Source organism: Myotis daubentonii, chromosome X, assembly GCF_963259705.1.
Source record: "Myotis daubentonii chromosome X, mMyoDau2.1, whole genome shotgun sequence".
NCBI classification, from domain to species: Eukaryota; Metazoa; Chordata; class Mammalia; order Chiroptera; family Vespertilionidae; genus Myotis; species Myotis daubentonii.
In genome coordinates, this window is record NC_081861.1 from 90,371,614 (window position 1) to 90,394,858 (window position 23,245).

At 40.4% G+C, this 23,245-nt stretch overlaps 2 protein-coding genes across 3 annotated transcripts in view; one reads left to right on the plus strand and one right to left on the minus strand.

Annotated features, from left to right (window-relative positions):
• The window catches only part of KIF4A (kinesin family member 4A), a 191,257-nt gene extending 173,211 nt beyond the window's left edge, over positions 1–18,046 (minus strand). The window contains exons 1-6 of one of the 2 annotated variants that reach the window (XM_059680350.1): positions 17,966–18,046; positions 17,783–17,882; positions 17,528–17,668; positions 17,305–17,419; positions 5,684–5,874; positions 4,144–4,236 (exon numbers count right to left, since the gene is read on the minus strand). In XM_059680350.1, coding sequence (XP_059536333.1) covers positions 4,144–4,236; positions 5,684–5,874; positions 17,305–17,419; positions 17,528–17,647 — 519 coding nt within the window. In that variant the 5' untranslated portion in view covers positions 17,648–17,668; positions 17,783–17,882; positions 17,966–18,046. Of the gene's footprint in view, positions 1–4,143; positions 4,237–5,683; positions 5,875–17,304; positions 17,420–17,527; positions 17,669–17,782 lie in introns of both variants that reach the window. The other variant, XM_059680351.1, reaches the window with a different exon arrangement.
• Positions 18,047–18,156: 110 nt separating this feature from the next.
• PDZD11 (PDZ domain containing 11) lies at positions 18,157–21,661 on the plus strand. The gene is made up of 7 exons (XM_059680352.1): positions 18,157–18,281; positions 19,601–19,700; positions 20,155–20,238; positions 20,507–20,563; positions 20,922–21,020; positions 21,256–21,316; positions 21,461–21,661. Exons 2-7 carry the CDS (start codon positions 19,614–19,616, stop codon positions 21,493–21,495), a joined length of 423 nt encoding a protein of 140 aa, XP_059536335.1. The 5' UTR covers positions 18,157–18,281; positions 19,601–19,613; the 3' UTR covers positions 21,496–21,661.
• The last annotated feature ends 1,584 nt before the right edge of the window (positions 21,662–23,245 follow it).

Consider the following 23,245-nt stretch of genomic DNA (forward strand, 5'->3'; position numbering starts at 1 on the left):
GAAAAGGAAGCTGCGATAGCAATACTTATATAAGACAAAATAGACCTCAAAGTAAAGGCCATAACAAGAGATAAGAAAAGCCACTTCATAATACTAAAGGGATCAATACAACAAGAGGATATAACCCTGATAAACACATATGCACCCAATGCAGGAGCACCCACATACATAAGAAAACTCCTGGAACATATCGACAACAATACAATCATAGTAGGGGACTTTAATACACCACTGACATCACGGGATAAATCCGCTAGACAAAAACTCAGCAAAGAAACAGCAATCCTAAATGACTCACTAGATCAGATGGACTTATAGACATCTTCAGAACACTTCACTCCAAAGCCACAAAATAAACGTTCTTCTCAAGTGCTCATGGGACATCATCAAAAATAGACCACATATTGGGTCACAAACAAAGTCTCCCCAAATTCAAGAAGATTGAAATCATACCAAGCATCTTCTCAGACGACAAGGCCTTAATATTAGAAATAAACTACAATAAAAACAACTCAAAATACTCAAACACTTGGAAGCTGAATAGCACGTTATTAAATATTGATTGGGTTACCAATGAGATCAAAGAAGAAATTAAAAACATCCTGGAAACTAATGACAATGAAAACACAACAATCCAAAACCTTTGGGACGCATTGTAAGCAGTCCTGAGAGGGAAGTTTATAGCTCTACAGGCCTATCTCAACAAACAAGAAAAAATGGTAGTAAATCATCTAATTCTACAGCTCAAAGAATTAGAAAGAGAGCAACAAGAAAAGCCCAGAGTGAGCAGAAGGAAGGAGATAATAAAGATTAGAGCAGAAATAAATGACATAGAGACCAAAAAAACAATACAGAAGATCAATGAAACAAAGAGGTGGTTCTTTGAAAGGACAAAGAAGATTGACAAACCTCTAGCCAGGCTCACCAAGAAGCAAAGAGAAAGGATCCAAATCAACAAAATCAGAAATGATAGAGGCAAAATAACAACAGATCCCACAGAAATACAAATGATTGTTAAAAAATACTATGGACAACTCTACTCCAACAAACTAGACAACATGGAGGAAATGGACATATTCCTAGAAAAATACAACATTCCAAAACTCAATCAGGAAGAATCTAAAAACCTCAACAGGCCAGTAACTATGGAAGAAATTGAAGCAGTCATCAAAAAGCTTCCAGCAAACAAAAGCCCCGGACCAGACGGCTTCACAGGGGAGTTTTACCAAACATTCAAGGAAGAACTAAAACCTATCCTCCTCAGACTACTACAAAAAATCCAAGAGGAAGGAACCCTTCCAAGCTCATTCTATGAAGCCAGCATCACCCTAATACCAAAACCAGGTAAAGACAACACAATGAAAGAGAATTACAGGCCAATATCCCTCATGAACATAGATGCCAAAATCCTCAACAAAATCTTAGCAAGTCGGATCCAGCAGTACATCAGAAAGATCATACACCACGACCAAGTAGGATTTATCCCAGGGATGCAAGGATGTACAATATCCGCAAATCAATAAACGTGATACATCACATAAACAAATTGAAAGAAAAAAACCACATGGTCATATCAATTGATGCAGAAAAAGCGTTTGACAAAATCCAACACCCATTTTTGATAAAAACTCTCAGCAAGGTGGGAATTGAAGGATCATACCTCAACATAATAAAAGCCATATATGACAAACCCACAGCCAACATCATACTCAATGGACAAAAACTAACACCATTTCCCCTAAGAACAGGAACAAGACAGGGATGCCCACTCTCACCACTCCTGTTCGACATAGTACTGGAAGTATTAGCCATTGCAATTAGACAAGAAGAAGAAATAAAAGGCATCCAAATTGGAAAAGAAGAAGTAAAACTGTCCTTATTTGAAGATGACATGATATTATACTTAAAAAACCCTAAAGACTCCATCAATAAACTATTAGACTTAATAAAAGAATTCGGCAATGTAGCAGGATACAAAGTAAACGCCAAGAAATCTATGGCATTTCTATACACCAATAGTGAATGTGCAGAAAGAGAGACTAAAAAAGCAATCCCATTTACCATCGCACCAAAAAAATTAAGCTACCTAGAAATAAACTTAACTAAAGAGGTAAAAGGCCTCTACTCAGAAAACTACAGGACATTGAAAAAAGAGATAGAGGAAGACATAAAGAGATGGAAGAACATACCATGTTCTTGGATTGGTAGAATCAACATAATTAAAATGTCCATACTGCCCAAAGCAATCTATAAATTCAACACACTTCCCATTAAAATACCAATGGTATATTTCACAGACCTAGAACGTACTCTCCGAAAATTCATCTGGAATAAAAAACGACCCCGAATAGCTGCAGTAATCCTGAGAAAGAACAAAGTAGGTGGGATCTCAATACCAGATATCAAGCTGTATTACAAAGCCACTGTTCTCAAAACTGCCTGGTACTGGCACAAGAACAGACATATAGATCAATGGAATAGAATAGAGAGCCCAGAAATCAGCCCCAAACAATACACTCAATTAATATTTGACAAAGGAGGCAAGAACATACAATGGAGTCAAGATAGTCTCTTCAATAAATGGTGTTGGGAAAATTGGACAGATATATGCAAGAAAATGAAACTAGACCACCAACTTACACCATACACAAAAATAAACTCAAAATGAATAAAGGACTTAAATATACGACGGGAAACCATACAAATACTAGAAGAATAAAAGGCAACAAAATCTCAAACATATGCCGAAGCAATTTCTTCACTGATACAGCTCCTAGGGCATTGGAAACTAAAGAGAAAATAAACAAATGGGACTACATCAAAATAAAAAGCTTCTGCACAGCAAAAGAAACCATCAACAAAACAACAAGAAAACCCACTGCGTGGGAAAACATATTTGCCAATGTCATATCTGATAAGGGCCTAATCTCCAAAATTTATAGGGAACTCATACAACTTAACAAAAGGAAGATAAACAATCCAATCAAAAAATGGGCAAAGGATCTAAATAGATACCTTTCAAAAGAGGACATTCAGAAAGCCAAGAGACATATGAAAACATGCTCAAAGTCACTAATCATCGGAGAGATGCAAATCAAAACAACAATGAGGTACCAGCTCACACCTGTCAGACTGGCTATCATCAACAAATCAACAAACGACAAGTGCTGGAGAGGATGTGGAGAAAAAGGAACACTTGTGCACTGCTGGTGGGAATGCAGACTGGTGCAGCCACTATGGAAGACAGTATGGAGTTTCCTCAAAAAACTACAAATGGAACTCCCATTTGACCCTGTGATCCCACTTCTAGGAACATATCCCAGGAAACCAGAAACACCAATCAGAAAGGATATATGCACCCCTATGTTCATAGCAGCACAATTCACCATAGCTAAGATCTGGAAACAGCCCAAGTGCCCATCTGTAGATGAATGGATTAGAAAACTGTGGTACATCTACACGATGGAATACTATGCTGCTGTAAAAAAGAAGGAACTCTTACCATTTGCAGCAGCATGGATGGAACTGGAGAGCATTATGCTAAGTGAAATAAGCCAGTCAATGAAGGAAAAATACCACATGATGTCACTCATTTCTGGATAATAAAGACCATTATAAACTCATGAACAAAAATAGATACAGAGGCAGAGCTGCCTCGAACAGACTGTCAAACTACAGCAGGACGGCCGGGAGGGTGGGAGGGCAGGAGGGGGGTGGGTAAGAGATCAACCAAAGGACTTGTATGCATGCATATAAGCATAACCAATGGACATAAGACACTGGGGGGTAGGGGAGGCCAGGGGATTGTCAAGGTCAGGGGGGAAAAAAAGGAGACATATGTAATACTCTTTGTAATACTTTAAGCAATAAAAAATAAATAAATAAATAAATAAATAAATAAATAAATAAATATTTAATTGATATTAGCATTCCTTGAAGAGGTAACAGGAAGGTGATAATACATCCTCCCCACAAGAGATCCCATGTAGGAATTCTAGATTAACAAAGGGAATTAGGACCACACAAAATCTGAAAGATGTTAGTAGTCATTTAAAACCACAGTGGTAAATAAAAGGGATGTGAATTTTAATAGTGAGCAACACTTTTAAATAATAACAATAATAATAACAACAACACACATACCTTTATGCCTTCCTTAGGATCCTCTCGTATATTTATTTGAGAGGCTCTCTCACGAGATGAGCATAGAAGATCCAAGATTTCTTCATTGTAAATCTGGTATTGTTGAAAATAAAGTGGTAAAAAATAAGATGTTAATAGTGGTAATCTCGGGGTGGTGGGATCATAGATGATTTTTAAATTCTTTGTGACTTTCTGTATTAAAATATTTTTATCACAAACATATTATGTTTTTAATTAAGAAAAGAACTTTAAACGTATATATAAACATCTGATACTTGCAAGAATGAATTCACACATTACTATAACAAAATTGAGACTGCTCTTTTAAGACAGTCTCTTAGGAATAGCAGACATAACAAAATGTAACATGAGTGCCCAAATTCAATTCTTTGATGGTGTCATAACAGTGTCACCTTCACCCACTTTGTTATACTGTAAGTAATGTGCCCTTAGTAGAGGGTTGAAGTGGGAAGCAAAAGGAAGAACTGACAACTGATTTTTCAACAACAACCAGAACTTTTAAGTATATACCACAGTGTTTAAATAGTAAGTACTATATTTGTTTACTAGTATTAATACATAACAATAATAATAATAATGTATTATTGGATATATTAGCACACAGTAAGCACTATATTTGTTTGCTAGTATTGTTGTTCCTACTATTTAACATACCAGGTTCCTAAGTTATTTTTTCATTTGATTACCTTGGCCACAACTGGGTTAATGAAGATTCAAGAAGGCTAATCTTAATGATTTTTAACTTCCCTTCTTCCAACTCTAAACCTCCTTTACCTATTAAAATTCACCTTCAGGATGAAGTATTCACATACAATTTATAATTGCATGCTTAAATCATATATGTTTAATTATTGCTCCTTAAAGACATCTTATCACTGCTACAGGACCAACCAGAAGCCATAAATTCCCTAAACAAGTGTTTTTGATGTCAGGAGGTTAGATATAACTGGTCAATCTACTTCTATACTGATAGACACTAGAATGAAAACACCTATAAGGGCAGGGACTTTTATCTATTTTGGTCACTGATATAGCTCAATTACTTAGAATAGGGACTATATAACATAGTAGATACTCAAATATCTTTGAATAAACACACTCTATCATCACCTATAAAACTCAATACGTCACCCAAATATTGTAACATCCTTCATGAATTAGCAGAATTATCACTTAAACCTCAAAACAGTAAAGGAAATCAAATATTTTACTGCAGACTCTATAGGGAATCCATACTAAAGGCCAAATTGGAATTAAAAGAATTCCTATCATCTTTTTATATGGCAATGCCAATTCTTCTAACAATCAGATTAAACAGACTATTCTGACAAAGAGGAAAGAACTGTGTGGAAGCCAGATCCAATGGAGCCAGTAAGTTTTTTCTATCAATTTATTAAAATGTAATTTGCTAAAAATGCAATTCATTAATTTGAGTCATGCCAGGAAAAACCTGATTAGAATTTATTTTTCTACCCAAAGATAAATTTAAACTCAGAATAATTAAAGATAAATCATTTACCTCTAAGTATGACACTTTCAGAGTAAACTCAAAGTCACTCTTCTTAGCAATTTCTTTGAAGAGCAGTCTTATTACCCTAGGGATAACCCCAACTGTTGGTTCATTCTCTTGCTCTGTAGTGTATGCACTTCCCATTGAATAGGTTTTTCCAGAGCCAGTCTGTCCATAGGCCAGGATGGTTGCATTGTATCCTGGCAAAACAGAAGTCACATGCATGGTGGTACTCAAATATTTTCATCCAATCAATACACTCCAATTTCCTTCAGTGATTACTTGTAACAAAAGTGAGACTGCTCTCTTAAGATAAGGGACTCATGAGTAGCAGACACAGAGAAAAAGCAATATGGGTGTCATGAATTTACACTGCTCCAAATAAGCAAAGAAGAAAAATACCAAACCCAGAATGTGTGCCCCTCTTGACAGCCCTTAAAAGATAGGAAGTAAAACACTTAAAGATATGACTGAGATCATGAAGATGGCCAAGTCACTGTCAAAGAGCCAGAGTTTTATAATTCTACTTTCTATCTACATCAAACAAGTATAAATTATGGGAATTAAAGTCTTAGAAGCTACATAAATAGAAGGGATTCAAACTTGTATTTCTTTGATTAACAGCCTTCATTTTGTTAATACTCACCTGAGGATATTTCTACCATTGATTTTATTTATTTTTTTTCCATTGATTTTATTAGAGAGTGGGAGGGAGGGAGGAACCTGCAATCCAGGTACATCCCCTTGATCAGGAATCAAACCCAAAACCCTTTGGTGCAAGGGCTGATGCTCTAATCACCGAACCAAACCGGCCAGGGCAAAGTTGCTCATTACAGTCAATGAAAGCATCTACTCCTTATCTGAACTCTCAGAATGCATCTGGACCATATTAACAGGCTCCTCATAGAAATGACATCTTTTTAAGTATGATTCAATTGGATATGTGCCTTTTGCTTTTTTTTTGAAAGAACTTTTTGTATAAATGAAGACCTTAATATTCTGAAAAGTCATAAGATGTTAAATTGAGGAACAAAATTGCAGCGAAATAGGCAGATGTGTCCCGAGCCTTGTCCCGGAGCAGACAGGAGGAGCAACTAAATCCAATAACATCCACCCCAAATTGGCGAAGTGGACACAGCTGGTGAGACAATTTGCAGCCAGAAATGGCAGAGGACACCAGGAGAATGGTAAAAATCGGGGATCTAGGCTAGAGAGAATTGCAAGACCTCCAAGCCCAGAGGGTCAGAAGGAAGCTGCAAGGCAACAAGGCAGTGTCCCTGGGGACAGGTGTAACATCTGTCTGTGGAAAGGAAGTCCACAGGGCTGCTAGCAGCAGGGGATTCTAGATCTAAGCCCACAGCCATGAGAAGCTGAGTCCGAAGGAGGCAGCCTAAACTGCCAAAGCCACGCAGTGCCGCCCACCCCCATCCAAGGAGCAGCAGCCATGCAAGCAGCCCGCCACTGTCCAAGAAGCAGCAGCCAGGCAAGAAGCCTGCCTCCACCAGCCAGAGGAGCCACCACCAACTGAGGATCAGCTGCTGCCGTGGCCGCCAGAGAAGCAGCCACTGCCCAAGGAGTGGCTGCTGACCGAGGAGCAGTGCCACACAACTCGACACCTAGATCCTTCGGTGAGAGCAAAAATGGGAAGACACAGAAACCCCCAACTAAAGAAAAGGAGGAATCGCCAGAAAAGGAACTAAGGGAACCGGAGGATTGCAATATGTCAGTTAAAGAATTCAGAATGAGGGTCATACAGTTCATGAACTGGATGGATGAAAAAAATCAGCAACTTACGTAAGAATCAAGAGGAAATAGTAATATAGCTGCAATAAAAAACACCATGAAAAGTTTCAACAAGTAGACTAGGAAAAGCAGAGGACTGAATTAGAGAATTAGAAGACAAGGAAGCAAAACACACCCAAAATGAACTGCAATTGGAGAAAAAAATGAAAAGACAGGAGGAGAGCCAAAGGGAGCTTTGGGACAACATGAAACAAAGCAACGTATGTAAAATAGGGGTGTGAGAACAACAGGAAGAAGAACAAAGATTAGAAAACCTATTTGAAGAAATAATGTCAGGAAACTTCCCTGATTTGGGGAAGAAGAAAGTCAAACAAGCACAGAGAGTCGCAAACAAGATGAACCCAAAAAGACCCATACCAAGACATGTCATAATTATGATGGCAAATGTACAAGACAAAGAGATAATCTTAAAGGCTGCAAGAGAGAGACAGAAAGTTACATACAAGGGATCTCCCATTAGATTATGAAATTATTTCTCAACAGAAATACATCAGGCCAGAAAAGAATGGACGGAAATTTACAAAGTGATGCAAAGCAAGGGACTGAATCCAAGAATAATCTATCCAGCAAGGCTATCATTCAAAATTGAAGGGGAAATAAGGAGCTACACAGACAGAAAAAGGCTAAGGGAGTTTATCACCACCAAGCCAGCAATGTAAGAAATGCTAAAGGGACTGGTGTAAAAAGAAATAAAAAGGGAAGACGGAAAACAGGCACAAAAATTAAAAATGGCTAAAAACAAGTAGCTATCAATTATAACTTTAAATGTAAACGGACTAAATGCTCCAATCAAAAGACATCGAGTGGCTGAATTGATAAGAAAATATGACCCATATATATGCTGTCTACAGAGACCCACCTCAGAACAAGGGACTCACGCAGACAGAAAGTGAAGGGATGGAAAAATATCTTTCAGACAAATGGAAATGAAAAAAAAGCTGGGGTAGCAATACTTATATCTGACAAAATAGAGCTCAAAGTGGAGGCCATAACAAGAGATAAGGAAGGCCACTTCATAACACTAAAGGGATCAATACAACAAGAAGATATAACCCTGATAAACATATATGCACCCAATGCAGTAGCACCCAAATACATACAAAAAAAATTCTTCAAAAATATCAAGGGAGAGACTGACAATAGTACAATCATAGTAAGGGACTTTAATACCCCACTGACATCACTGTATAAATCCTCTAGACAAAAAATCAGCAAAGAACCAGCAATCCTAATGACTCACTAGATCAGATGCACTTGCCATCTTCAGAACATTTCACCCCAAAGTAACATATTATGTTTTTCTCAACTGCATATGGGACATTTTCTCAAATGCATATGTGACATTTTCAAGATAGACTACATATTGGGTCACAGGCAAAGGCTCTCTAAATTCAAGAGAATTGAAGTCATATCAAGCATGTTCTCAGATGCCATTGGCATAATATTAGATATAAGCTAAAATAAAAACAATAAAAGAATCAAACACTTGGAGGCTGAATAGCATACGATTAAACAATGATTGAGTTACCAAAGAGATCAAAGAAGAAATTAAAAACATCCTGGAAACTAATGACAAGAAAAACAAAACAATCCAAAATCTATGGAACACAATGAAAGCAGTACTGAGAGGGAAGTTTATACCTCTACAGGCCTAACTCAAAAAACAAGAAAAAATGATAATAAATCATCTAACTCTACAACTTAAAGAATTAGACAGAGAGCAACAAGAAAAGCCCAGAGTGAACCAAAGGAAGGAGATAATAAAGATCAGAGCAGAAATAAACATGAAGACCAAAAAAAAAAAAAAATAATACAAGAGATCAATGCAACCAAGAGCTGGTTCTTTGAAAGGATAAACAAGATTGATGAACCTCTAGCCAGGCTCACCAAGAAGCAATGAGAGAGAACCCAAATAAACAAAATCAGAAATGATAAAGGCGAAATAACAACAGACCCCTCAGAAATACAAAGGATTGTTAAAAAGTGCTATGAACAACTCCATTCCAACAAACTAGACAACCTAGAGGAAATGGACAAATTCCTAGAAAAATACAACCTTCCAAAACTCAATCGGGAAGAATCTAAAAATCTCAATAGGTCAATAACTATGGAGGAAATTAAAGCAGTCATCAAAATGCTACCAGCAAACAAAAGCCTGGGGCGAGATGCCTTCATGGGGGAGGTTTACCAAACATTCAAAGAAGAACTAAAACCTATCCTCCTCAGACGATTCCAAAAAATTCAAGAGGAATGAACACTTCCAAGCTCATTCTATGATGCCAGCATTACCCTAATAACAAAACAACACAAAGAAAATTAATTAGAGGCCAATATACCTCATGAACATAGATGCTAAAATCCTTAACAAAATTCTAGCAAACGGATCCAGCAGTACATCAGAAAGATCATACACCATGAACAAGTAGGACTTATTCCAGGGATGTAAAGATGGTAGAATGTCCGCAAATCAATAAACGTGATATACCACATAAACAAATTGTGAGTTAAAAATCACATCGTCGGAGAAACCAAGATGGCGGCATAGGTAAACACTGGAGATTGCTGCCTCGCACAACCACTTCAAAAATACGACTAAAAGACTGAACGGACATCACCCAGAACCACAGGAAGGCTGGCTGAGGGGAAATTCCACAACTAGAAGGAAAGAGAACAGCATACCGAGACTCAGAGGAGGCACGGTGCTGAAGTAAAATACAAAGGTGTGGAGGTGCGTGCAGAGCGGGCTCGCGGCTGAGGATGTGGTTGTCGTTTTCAATCGGGAGGGAGTCTCAGGCTCTGGGCTCCATTTTCAGGCGAGTCTCTGGGGACCCAGACTCAAACAGAAGAAACGGAACTGTCTGGCATCGGTCAGAACTCGATGGCAGCTTTCTCTCCGAGGTACTTGCAGCGGTTGCTGGGACACTGAGAGGCAGAGCCTCCGGGGATGGGACTGAGAGCAGCCATAACTGCTCGCTCTGCCTGCCCTGTTGATCCCCTGGGACCCGATCCGCCCAAGCCTTGCAGGGAGGCATTTGCTGGTTACCCTCAGGCAGAGGCTAGATTAGCGCCACCCTAGAGATCCAGCCCAGAAGTTCTCCCACTGCAAACACAGCTGATTCTCACAGCCAATTGGCCTGGAGGTCAAATCCCTCCCAGTCTTACCTACAACTATCAAGGCTTTTGCCGAAACCGGTTTGGCTCAGTGGATAGAGCGTCGGCCTGCGGACTGAAGGGTCCCAGGTTCGATTCCGGTCAAGGGCATGTACCTGGGTTGCGGGCACATCCCCAGTAGGAGATGTGCAGGAGGCAGCTGATCGATGTTTCTCTCTCATCGATGTTTCTAACTCTCTATTCTCTCTCCCTTCCTCTCTGTAAAAAATCAATAAAATATATTTAAAAAAAAAAAGGCTTAGCTCCAAGAAGACTGCACACAAAGACCACAAGGGGGTGCACCAAGAGTGTCTACCTCAGGTAATTGGGACACTTAGCACAGAAAGCCACTCTATGAACACAGCGAAGCATAAAAAATGACGAGACAAAGAAACAGAACACAAATGACAGAAATGGAGGAAAGCAGGCTGCTGGATATAGAATTCAAAACCACACTTTTGAAGTGTTTCAAGAGTCTTCTAGAGACTGCCGATAAACTTAATGAGATGTACAAGAAATCTAATGAAACCCTCGATGTTGTGATAAAGGACCAACTAGAAATTAAGCATACACTGACTAAAATAAAGAATATTATACAGACTCCCAACAGCAGACCAGAGGATCGCAAGATTCAAGTCAAATATTTGAAATACGAAGAAGCAAAAAACACCCAACCAGAAAAGCAAAATGAAGAATCCAAAAATATGAAGATAGTGTAAGGAGCCTCTGGGACAGGTTCAAGCGTACCAACATCAGAATTATAGGGGAGCCAGGAGATGAGAGAGAGCAAGATATTGAAAACCTATTTGAAGAAATAATGACAGAAAACTTCCCCTACCTGGTGAAAGAAATTGACTTACAAGTCCAGGAAGCGCAGAGAACCCAAAACAAAAGGAATCCAAAGAGGACCACACCACGACACATCATAATTAAAACGCCAAGAGCAAAAGACAGAGAGAATCTTAAAAGCAGCAAGACAAAGAAACTCAGTTACCTACAAGGGAATACCCATACGACTGTCAGCTGATTTCTCAACAGAAACTTTGCAGGCCAGAAGGGAGTGGCAAGAAATATTCAAAGTGATGAATACCAAGAACCTACAACCAAGATTACTTTATCCAGCAAACCTATCATTCACAATTGAAGGTCAGATCAAGAGCTTCACAGATAAGGAAAAGCTAGATTTCATCACCACCAAACCAGTATTATATGAAATGCTGAAAGGTATCCTTTAAGAAGAGGAAGAAGAAGAAAAAGGTAAAGATACAAAGTATGAAAAACAAATATGCACCTATCAACAAGTGAATCTAAGAATCAAGTGAATAAATAATCTGATAAACAGAATGAACTGGTGATTATAATAGAATTAGAGACATAGGGAATGGACTGACTATTTTTGGGGGGGTAAGGGGTTTGGGGGATGGGGGAAGAGACTGGACAAAAATCGTGCACCTATGGATGAGGATAGTGGGTGGGGAGTGAGGGCGGAGGGTGGGGTGGGAACTGGGAGGAGGGGAGTTATGGGGGGGGGAGAGGAACAAATGTAATAATCTGAACAATAAAGATTTCATTAAAAAAATCATCACATCGTCATATCAATTGATGCAGATAAAGCATCTGACAAAATACAACACCCTTTCTTAATAGAAACCCTCAGCAAAATGAGAAAAGAGGAATCATACCTCAACATAATAATAGTCTTATATGACAAACCTACAGCCAACATCATACTCAATGGGCAAAAATTAAAACCATTTCCCCTAAGAACAGGAAAGAGACAGGGATGCCCACTTTCACCACTCCTGTTCAACATAGTACTGGAAGTGCTAGCCATAGCAATTAGACAAGAAGAAGAAATAAAAAGGTATCCAAATTTGAAAAGAAGATGTAAAACTGTCATTATTCGCAGATGACATGATACTATACATAGAAAACCCTAAAGACTCCATCAAAAAATTATTAGACTTAATAAATGAATTCGGCAATGTAGCAGGATACAAAATTAATGCCAAGAAATCTATGGCATTTTTAAGTTCACACCAATAGTGAACTTACAGAAAGAGAGGTTTAAAAAAACACACACAACAACAATCCCATTTACCATTGCACCAAAATAATTAAGGTACCTAGGAATAAATTTAACTATGGAGGTAAAAGATCGGTACTCAGAAAACTACAGGACGTTGAAAAAAGAGATAAGAGGAAGACATAAAGAGATGGAAGAACATACCATGCTCATGGACTGGTAATATCATCATCATTAAAATGTCCACACTACCCAAAGCAAATCTATAGATTCAATTTACTCCCCATTAAAATACCAATAGTATAGTTCACAGACCTAGAACGAACTCTCCAAATATTCATCTGGAATAAAAAAAGACCCCGAATAGCTTCAGTGATTCTGAGAAAGAACAACAAAGTAGGAGGAATCTCAATACCAGATATCAAGCCATATTACAAAGACACTGTTCTCAAAACTGCTTGGTACTGGCACAAGAACAGACACATAGATCAATGGAATAGAATAGAGAACCCAGAAAGTGACCAAATCCACTATGCTCAATTAATATTTGACAAAGGAGGCAAGAGCATATAATAGAGACAAGACGGTCTCTTCAATATTGTGTTGGGAAAGTTGGACAGATACATGCTAAAAATAAACTAGACCACCAACTTACACCATACACACACAAAAAAAACTCAATATGGATAAAGGATTTAAACATAATATGGGAGACCATAAAAATCTTAGAGGAATCCACAGGCAGCAAAATCTCAGACATATGCCGAAGCAATACCTTCACCGATACAGCTCCTAGGGCAATGGAAACTAAAGAGAAAGTAAACAAATGGGACTACATCAAAATAAAAAGCTTTTGCACAACAAAAGAAACCATCAACAAAATAACAAGAAAGCCCACTGCATGGGAGAACATATTTGCCAATGTTATCTCCCATAAGGGTTTATCCTCCAACATTTATAGGGAACTCATACAACTTAACAAAAGAAAGATAAACAACACAATCAAAAAATGGGCAACGGACTTAAATACTTTTTGAAAGAGGACATAAGGAAGGCCAAGTGACATGAAAACATGCTCAAAGTCGCTAATCATCCAAGAGATGCAAATCAAAACGACAATATGGTACCATCTCACACCTATCAGAATGGCTATCATCAACAAATCAACAAACGAGAAGTGTTGGTGAGGATGTGGAGGAAAGGAACCGTTGTGCACTGCTGGTGGGAATGCAAACTGGTGCAGCCACTGTGGAGAACAGTATGGAGTTTCCTCAAAAAACTAAAAATGAAACTCCCATTTGACCCAGTGATCCCATTTCTAGGAATATATCCCAAGAAACTAGAAACACCTATCAGAAAGGCTATATGCACCCCTATGTTCATAGCAGCACAATTTAACATAACTACGATTTGGAAACAGCCTAAGTGCCCATAAGCAGATGAGTTGATTAAAAAACTGTAGTGCATCTACACGATGGAATACTACACTGCTGTAAAAAGGAAGGAACTCCTACCATTTGTAACAGCATGGATGGACCTGGAGAGCATTATGCTAAGTGAAATAAGCCAGTCAGAGAAAGATAAATATCACATGATCTCACTCATTTGTGGAATATAATGAACAAAGTGATGAGCAAAAACAGATCCAGAGACAGAGAAGCATGGATCAGACCGTCAAACCTCAGAGGGAAGGTAGAGGAGGGTGGGGGTAGGGGGGAGAGATTAACCACCAAAGGACTTGTATGCATGCTTATAAGCATAACCAATGGACACAGACACCAGGCGGATGAGGGCCTGAGTGGGGGGATTTGAGGGGGGGGGGGACAATGGGGTGATAAGGACACATATGTAATACCTTAATCAATAAAGAAAAAAAAGATGTTAAATTGAGATTTTTACTAGTAGAATGCTAGTATCACCTCGTATGGTATAGTATGGCATGACTATGGGTCAAGAGAACAACATTCCATAATCTTCTGCAATACTACAGTATAGTAATAACTGGGGAAACCAAGTTGCAGTACTTTTTTACAAAGCATGCTGTGGTATTGAGAGTTCAGAGTACAAGAAGGTACTGTTGAGCTGACTGAAAAATACTAGTTTGTCTTGCAGAGCAATGTTAACCAAACACATGTATATTGGAATATTTTTCTACATTATATTGCTTCTAAAGACTATAATTTAATTATCATAGTTTCCCAACTTAAAAATATGAAAGTAGACGTATAGTACTCTTACTAAGCTGTAAAGGTACATTCTAAGGAAGATGCCCAGACAGTGAAGGCTTTAGAAACCATTTTTTTTTTTCAGGAATGGCTAAAGGAAAGGAAAGATGGTTAATGGGAAGATAATTAGATTTTGGTCTTCCAAATATGTAAATAGGAAAAAGATTAACTTTTTACTGGAGAAACCTGGCAGATAACACCTTAATCAAATGATCAAAATGAACATCAGGATGTGAGGGCCATCTGGCTGCAACATCTGTCACACCATTGATCACACCATTGATTTGGCTGATCTGGCTGGGTAGGCAGGTGTCCTCTTCCTCCCTCACTGCTCCATGTGCATCCTTCCAGAAGCTGCAAGCTTGGTTGAAGAGAACATTCCCAGATAGAGGAGAGGACTGTATTCCGGTCAAGGTTACATGAGTAGCTGCACCCCCCTGCTAAAGCCTCCATCAAGATCTCAAAATGAACATCAACAGTAATGGAATAAAACAAAATCATGTGTTGACTGACAGGATTCAAAGAGAACCCGAATCTAATCAGAAATAAACATCAGACAAACCAAAAATTAGAAATGGTTTACAAAATAACTGGCCTGTGATCTTCAAAACTGTCATGAGTATGAAAGTCAAAAAGAGAGTGAAGAAATTTTAGAATGAAGGAGATTACAAAGGCAGTACAAATAAATATAACATGTGAATTTGAACTAGACCCTCTGCTATAAAGGACATAATTGAGACAATTGGTGAAACTTGAATGAGTTCTGAGGACTGGATGGTAGTATAACAATGCTAATTTTATTATTTTGATAGTCATATTGTAGTTATGTAGCAGAAAGTCCATGTTAGAAGCATATATACACTAAAGTACTCAGGGGGCATCAGGTCAACAACTAATCTCAAATGGTTCAGGAAAAACATTTTTTTATGCTATTCTTGCAACATTTCTATAAGTTTGAGATTATCACTTTTAAAAATTTAAAACAAGTATTCAGAGTCATGACGTCACTTAAAAAGTGAAAAAGAAAATGTGAATTGCTGTGGCCTGGAAGAAGACTTCTGTTTGTCTAGACTGCAATGGTCGGCAAACTCATTAGTCAACAGAGCCAAATATCAACAGTACAACGATTGAAATTTCTTTTGAGAGCCAAATTTTTAAAACTTAAACTATATAGGTAGGTACATTGTTATTAACTTAATTAGGGTACTCCTAAGGCTTAGGAAGAGCCACACTCAAGGGGCCAAAGAGCCGCATGTGGCTCATGAGCCGCAGTTTGCCGACCACAGGTCTAGAGTCTCTAGACTCCAGAGAGATAAACTAACATCACTGGGTAGAAATTACCAGGAGGCAAATTTCATCTCAGTATAAACTAATACAATTAGAGTTGTCTGAGAACTGATCAACTGTGAGTCAGTGAGTTCCCTGTACAAAAAAGAAATTAAATAGATAATGGAAGTTCACTTTACAAAGGTATTGCTAGAAAGCATTTTTCTTTGGAAGGAAAGCTAGACTAGATGATGTAAATGTCCTTTTCAACTTTATAGGACTAGTATGTCATGGTTCTACTTCTTTTAAATAGCCCTCTGCTTTGAATCCTGAATAAGCACTGTCCTAGAATAATAATTAAAGACCTCCTAGGCACTGCCCCTTTCTTCAGAGCCATGCTATGGTCTTCAATAACACTAAAGACTTCACTTCTGCAATAAAGATTAGTAACTGGCCAGAGTATTCAGGGATATTAGGAAATCTCCTTTACCCAAAAGAATTCTACTCATCATTCAAGACTTATCTCAAAAGTTCCCTATGCTGTGAAATTTACTGGATTCCCCAAATAGTTAGTGTCATCCACTTTGTATAAAAGCACTGCTACTTCTAGAGCAGGACTGATTGATTCTATTGTATATTTTAACTCCTAAAATACTTTTCCTTAAAGAAGGGTGCAAAGAGTTTAACAATTTTTTTATGCATCAAAAATTATGCGTGTAGTCATCTACTTCTACACCTATCCCTAAATTTTGCACTCCTGCAGGGCCTGGAAGCTATTATTATTATTATTCATTTTTTAATCCTTCCACAGGTCTTGCAGTGTTTCAGCCTCGAGTAGGTTGGCACACTAATTATCATCAGCACCCATCAAAGAGCTTAGAAACTAATAAGGTTCCAGGACAAACAAAAATATATGTCTCCCTTTCTCTCTCTTTCCCCCTCCCTACCTCCCACTCTCTAAAAATTAATGAAATATATAGATATCAAAGGTGAGCAGAACCACAGAAAACAAATACAGTACAAAACTAGTGTCAAGGATACAGAGACTGGGGACTTTTTGAAGTCAGGACTCATGTTTCATCCACTCCTGTATTTACAACATCCAAGCACAGTACCATAATATATGCTCAAGAACCATTTAATGAATGAAATAGTCTCACCTTTAAATATGTCTTTTATAAGTGGTGCTACTGCTGTATTGAAGATTTCCTCCTGCTCAGTAGAAGGGTCAAACACAAAGTCGTAGGTGAAGGATTTGTCAGTACCAACCACCACCTGGAGAATAATGGAGACAAAGAGGAATAAAAAGATGAAAGGTCAGACCACACCCCTCACTGTCCATTGGCCTGAGGTGTTCCATGCAGGCCCGGGACTGTTACGCACCTGCGGTTCTCCAGGTACAAAGGAAAGGCACATCTGACAGCCCTCACTAATCTCTTTGGGAACCAGAGGGCGACACCGTAGTGCCACTCTTACAGGAATTCCCTTCACCTCTTCCGTCATGCTCCTACCTCAGTAGCGTACCTGACGGAAAAAAAGAAAAGAGGCTTGCTGATGAATCTCGGTGGGTTGGCAGCGGTGGGAGAGCGTCCTCCTTAGTCCCGATCCTCCGCAGGGGGTAAGGGATGGGTTACTGACCTCAGCGTAGGTGAGGCAGCTCCTTCTCTCAGCAGGGTCGCAGCCGCTGGAGTCACTCTCCCTCGGATTTGGCCACGAGACGGCCCGGCAGCCCGGTACTCTAAATTAAACAGCGAAATGTCGTCAAAATGAAAGGAAAGCCCCTAGCGGAGGCGACGACAAAGACCCACAACCCCAGGGTACCGGGAAAGTCAGTTCCTAAAGTGTCTCCCCTTCACTCGCCAAACTGAACGTACCTTCTCTCGTCTTCCCGCTGCCCCGTCCTAACCGGAAATTTAACCGCCAAGTTTCAAATTGGCCCTGGAGACGCCAGCCAATCGGAGCGCAGACAGCCGGCGGGAGGTGCACGCACGTCGGCATACGCAAACGCTTTAGGAAGGGGTGGGCCTGCGTGCCTTACGTTGATCCCGCCCCTGCGGGTCCGTCGTAGCATCTGCTTCCGGTTCTCAGGCTGATTTGGCGGTGAGGAAAACCTGCGCTGGCCGAGGCCTGTTGGCAGGTGAGCTGGCAGGGCAGTTACGTCTTAGAATGCGCGGAGCTTAGGCAGGAGGCGGCGAGGGGATTTGAAGGTGACAGGTGGTGAAGGAAGGGTTGATATGGGGACCGTCACAATTACCGATCACGTCTAGGGAATGTGGGTGGTGCCTTGCCTCCCGTCCCTGTGTGGTACGCAGTTAGACCTGAGCAGAGCAAGGAGGAAGGGCCAGGTACCGAAGGTCACCAGGGTGGAAGGTCACCAGGGTGGAAGGTCACCAGGGTGGAAGGTCACCAGGGTGGAAAGCCCCAGGTGCCTAGCAAAGGACAATTGTAGGGTGGGACCTTGCCCCAGGGTGACCTTTCCTCCCCTAGCATATCCATGGTCAAGCGGTTTGGACCCCCTGACTTTTCCTCCCTAGAGATAACATCTAAGCCTCAGTTTTATTTCATCTCCAAGCCCAGATAAGCAACAAAAGCAGCCACAGCTGACCTCAGGACCAGCTGCATTGGATAATGAGCCCTCCCCGCCCCCCCCCCCCCCCCCCGCCATCCAGTCAATCAGTAGAGACCTAGACCCTGAAAGGAAACACCTGGAAAACTGCTGAATAGTCTATTGAGATCTTCCCCTTGGACCGCCCCTAAAGTCTCCACTATGAAAACCCTTAGGACAGAGTACCCAATGCTCTCTCCCCCCAGGGAGCACTCCAGCGCCTTTCCCTTTACCCCTCCACCGCCCTCACCATTATCTTCCTCACTTCCAAGCGCCAAGGCCCCTTCCTTTACTTCTATAACTTGTTCCCTAAGCCCACCTCTTCTACAAATTACTTCTTCCATTACTTTGTGATTTTATAAATAAATGTTCTCTTATAGTTTCGGGCTTGACTGTAAATTCTTTCTTAGCCAGAATTCAAGTACCAAGGTTGCTGAACCTAGGTACCATCTGACCCCATGGGTGTACCACCTGGTGCTGTTCCTGCCACCTACAACACCTGTGGATAGTTGGAGTCAGCACTCCCTTGGACTTTGAAAGTAGACAGATCTTTGTAGATGCCATCCTGCTTGCCTCTTCTCTAGGTTGAAGAGAGTAACATCTATTTTGCAGGTTGTGAAAAAGGACATCATCTATATAGAGGACCTAGAAGGTTGCTTGCCATCCAGCTATCCAGCAAAGTTCATTGTTTTCTTCCATCTTCTTTCTTCCTTCTTTCCACCAATCTATCACCTAGAAGTGGGTTGATACCATAGGTGAAAGCTGTAGGTTGGAGTTATTTTCTGAAACTTGCTGGGCTGCTGTTCCTTTTGAACCATCTTTGTCAGCTTTGATTCACTTTTCCATTCTAGGGCCTTGCCGGAGATGGACAGCCGGATTCCTTATGATGACTACCCAGTGGTTTTCCTGCCTGCCTATGAGAATCCCCCAGCATGGATTCCTCCTCATGAGGTGGGAACCATCTATACTCTTGAATAACTGATTTTCCCCCTTGGGCACGGGGTGATATATGAAAGGTAGGATAACAGGGTTAGAAAACTCAATAGAGAATGATTCTTAGCCTTTGTTGTAACCAAGGGACCCAGAAATTGGATTCTGAGCAACTGGGCCCATTGGAAGATTCTTATGGAATTCTCCTTCCAGAGTACATTCATACCAGAGAATTCTGAAAATTCAGAGCCCTGCTTTCCATTCTGTCAAAGTAAAGAAGTGGAGAGCTACTGGACTACTAGCATTTCCCCAAGCTATCCACCTACCCATTTGGACAGTGTGATCTGTTCTCTTTAAATTAAGGCTATGACTTTACCTTTTCCTGACTTCAGGGTGATACATTTGTGTTGCAGATGAAGATGGTTATAAAATCTAAGACTGGTAGTAAGATTTCTGATGTTGCTGTGTCTTGCAGAGAGTATACCACCCAGACTACAACAATGAGTTGACCCAATTTCTGCCTCGAATCGTCACACTAAAGAAGCCCCCTGGAGCTCAGGTTAGTTAATGGAACAATGATGTCTTATTCCAGGCTAGATTTGTTCACACCAGACCCAGAAGTGTGCTGTGGTTGGGATTACAGATTGGGAAGCAGGTAGGGAGGTAAGGAAACTACCTTTACTGGGCAGAAAAGCTGAGGTACCATTTCCACAACTTCTGACTTCTCTCTGAGGGACACATAGCCAAGCTATCATATAGTGATGCTACTAGATATTCTTGTGTTTACTGTCAATATTGAGCACCCATTCTGTGTTCTTGTCTTGCAGTTGGGATTTAACATCCGAGGAGGAAAGGCCTCCCAGCTAGGCATCTTCATCTCCAAGGTGCGTGTACCTGGTAGGCAATATGGATAGCTACTTCCCTTTGTTATCAGATTGCAGAACTGTGATGTCCCAGGGCCTGGGAAGATGATTTAGTAGAATCTTAGAATGGGGCATAATGGGGAAAGAATAGAATCTTAGAATGGGGCATAATGGGGAAATTCTTTCCCACTTAAAACTTCCCACCTGGCAAGCATCTGTTTCCCTACATTTTCATGCACATGTGCATACACACACACACACACACACACACACACACACACACACACACTAGCACCTTACATTTGGATAGCACTAAATTTCACTTACAGTCTTTGAAATTACCCCACCTCAATCAGACATATTCTCTCCTTACCAACAGGTGATCCCAGACTCTGATGCACATCGAGCAGGACTTCAGGAAGGGGACCAAGTCCTAGCTGTAAATGATGTGGATTTCCAAGATATTGAGCATAGCAAGGTGAGCACAGCACTTGGGCTGGGTGAGGCAAGAAACGATCCCAGGTAGGACAAGTTGGACAGGATTAGTCTAATCTGTATGTAACTTGGTAAGAAAGAATCTCTCCTGAGGAAGTGTATCAGAAGGAAGCAGCTGTTAGTGACCCAGAAGGTTGGAGTGGCAAATGACTTTCCTCCTGTTATGATTCTGTCCTGGGTCATATCTTCATTTGTACCAGCTGTTTTGCTCCTTTCAGGCTGTTGAGATCCTGAAGACAGCTCGTGAAATCAGTATGCGTGTCCGCTTCTTTCCCTACAGTAAGTGTCACTCTCTTTTGTCTTACTTGGAAAGGCCCTGGGTAGGAACTCTTGAAGTCCTGATTATTAGAGCCCTGATTATATGAGTCAGGAGCTCAGGCCTCAAAATAACCTGCTTTTTCCCTCCTTTCTTCTTTTCCCCAGATTATCATCGCCAAAAAGAAAGGACTGTGCACTAGAGAGCTGCAACCCACAGCCCTTCACATGAAAGCTTCTAGGACAAGCTGGGCAGGCCTCAGGGAAGCCACATAGTCTCAGACATTTCCGAGACTACCATAGGACCCTGTTTTCCCTCCTCTCCCTCCTATTCTCTCCTCCAAAAAGGAAAATGCCATGCTGAAGAAATGTTGGTGTGACTTTTGGATGATACTCATTGAGTGTAAAATGCTATTGAGACAAAAATAAAAGCTCTTTCAAAGATAGGAGTCAAAGATAGAATGTAACAGAGCAACACTATACCTACTTTACAATTATCTCTATCTGCCCAGAACAGCAGGGAGGCTGGGGAATCTTAGCTACAGTAGAGCTGAGGAATGGTATAGGGTGGAGAGTACTGGAGGAAACCTGCTCTTTCCTCTGTGATCTTTGAACATTTCTCTGCGGGGGTGGGGGAGTATTAATATTTTCTGTCTTCTCCTTTCCCTGATTCTTTGATCTGGAACATAAACTAAGGGAGAGGGTTAGGTGCATTTATTTTCAGGGATAACAGTGAGAAATTGGTTCCCAATTTCCAACTTGTGGGTTGAGTAGTTCTGACAGCTGACTTCCCCCTTTTCTTCACCCCAGCCCCTAAATAACCTTCCTTCTGCCGTGTTTTTAGTCCTTTAGTTACAATCTTTTGTTAGAGATTCCAGGCCACACTTTATGTCATTTCCATTGGCATGTTCAAAATACCCATTCAGAATAGAAACTTTTCTAATGAGGCATGGGATGAAAGTCCCCCGTAATGAAAATCCCAATTTTTCTTTGAAAGAATCCTGGGAAGCTAAAATATATATTTCCAGGCCCTTCCCCTGGAGAGTGATTTTGTTGGTCTGAGATAGAGCCTAGAAATCTGAAATTTTAAGTAAGATAAATAAGTCTTCAGTTCTAAATACAGTAGTAGTGCTATATCTCTATGAGGAAGTTCTGGCTCTTCCTGTAAATTAATCCCAGCTCTGCTATGGTACATCTTCTAGAGGAGGCTTGGTGCCATTGTTAGGTAGCAACATCCTTGTGAGCAGAGCTGGAGGCAGAACTCATTTAGCGGTCTCTGTATTGCCTGGAAATTCCCTTTTACTCTGTTCCTATTGCTCTGCTGCCCCCCAGTGGCCATCTGAATAAGAAACTCTTACTTGCACAAAGGCGTATTGCTTGAGTCCACTGAATGTTGAGATCCAAGACTATCCCTATTGTTACAACTCATCTAAGAGTTGTAAACTGTAAAAAGTCCCAGCCAGGTACCTTGGGCCTAAAGCCCTCCTGCCCTAAATTGGTTCTCACTCTGTGGTACTTGGAATGGTTCAGGGTTGGTTGGAGCACCAGATGATGCAATTGCACTGTGGAAGTACAGTGGGGCCTTGACTTACGAGTGTCCCGACTAACGAGTTTTTTGAGATACCAGCTGTCTCTCGGCCGATTTTTTGCATTGAGTTAATAGAGTAATTTGAGTTAACGAGCTCCTTAATGAGCTCGGTCTCGGAACAAATTAAACTCGTAAGTCAAGGCTCCACTGTATAGGTATAGCAGTGGTTCTCAACCTTGGCTGCACATTAGAATCACCTGGGAATCTTTTTAAAATCCTGATTTCTGGGCCTCATCCTCCAGAAATTGTTTCTTTGTTACTAATGTTGTGGCCCCACCCCATAACAAACAGAATTTCCAGAGGATGAGGCCCAGAAATCAGGATTTTAAAAAGATTCCCAGGTGATTCTAATGTGCAGCCAAGGT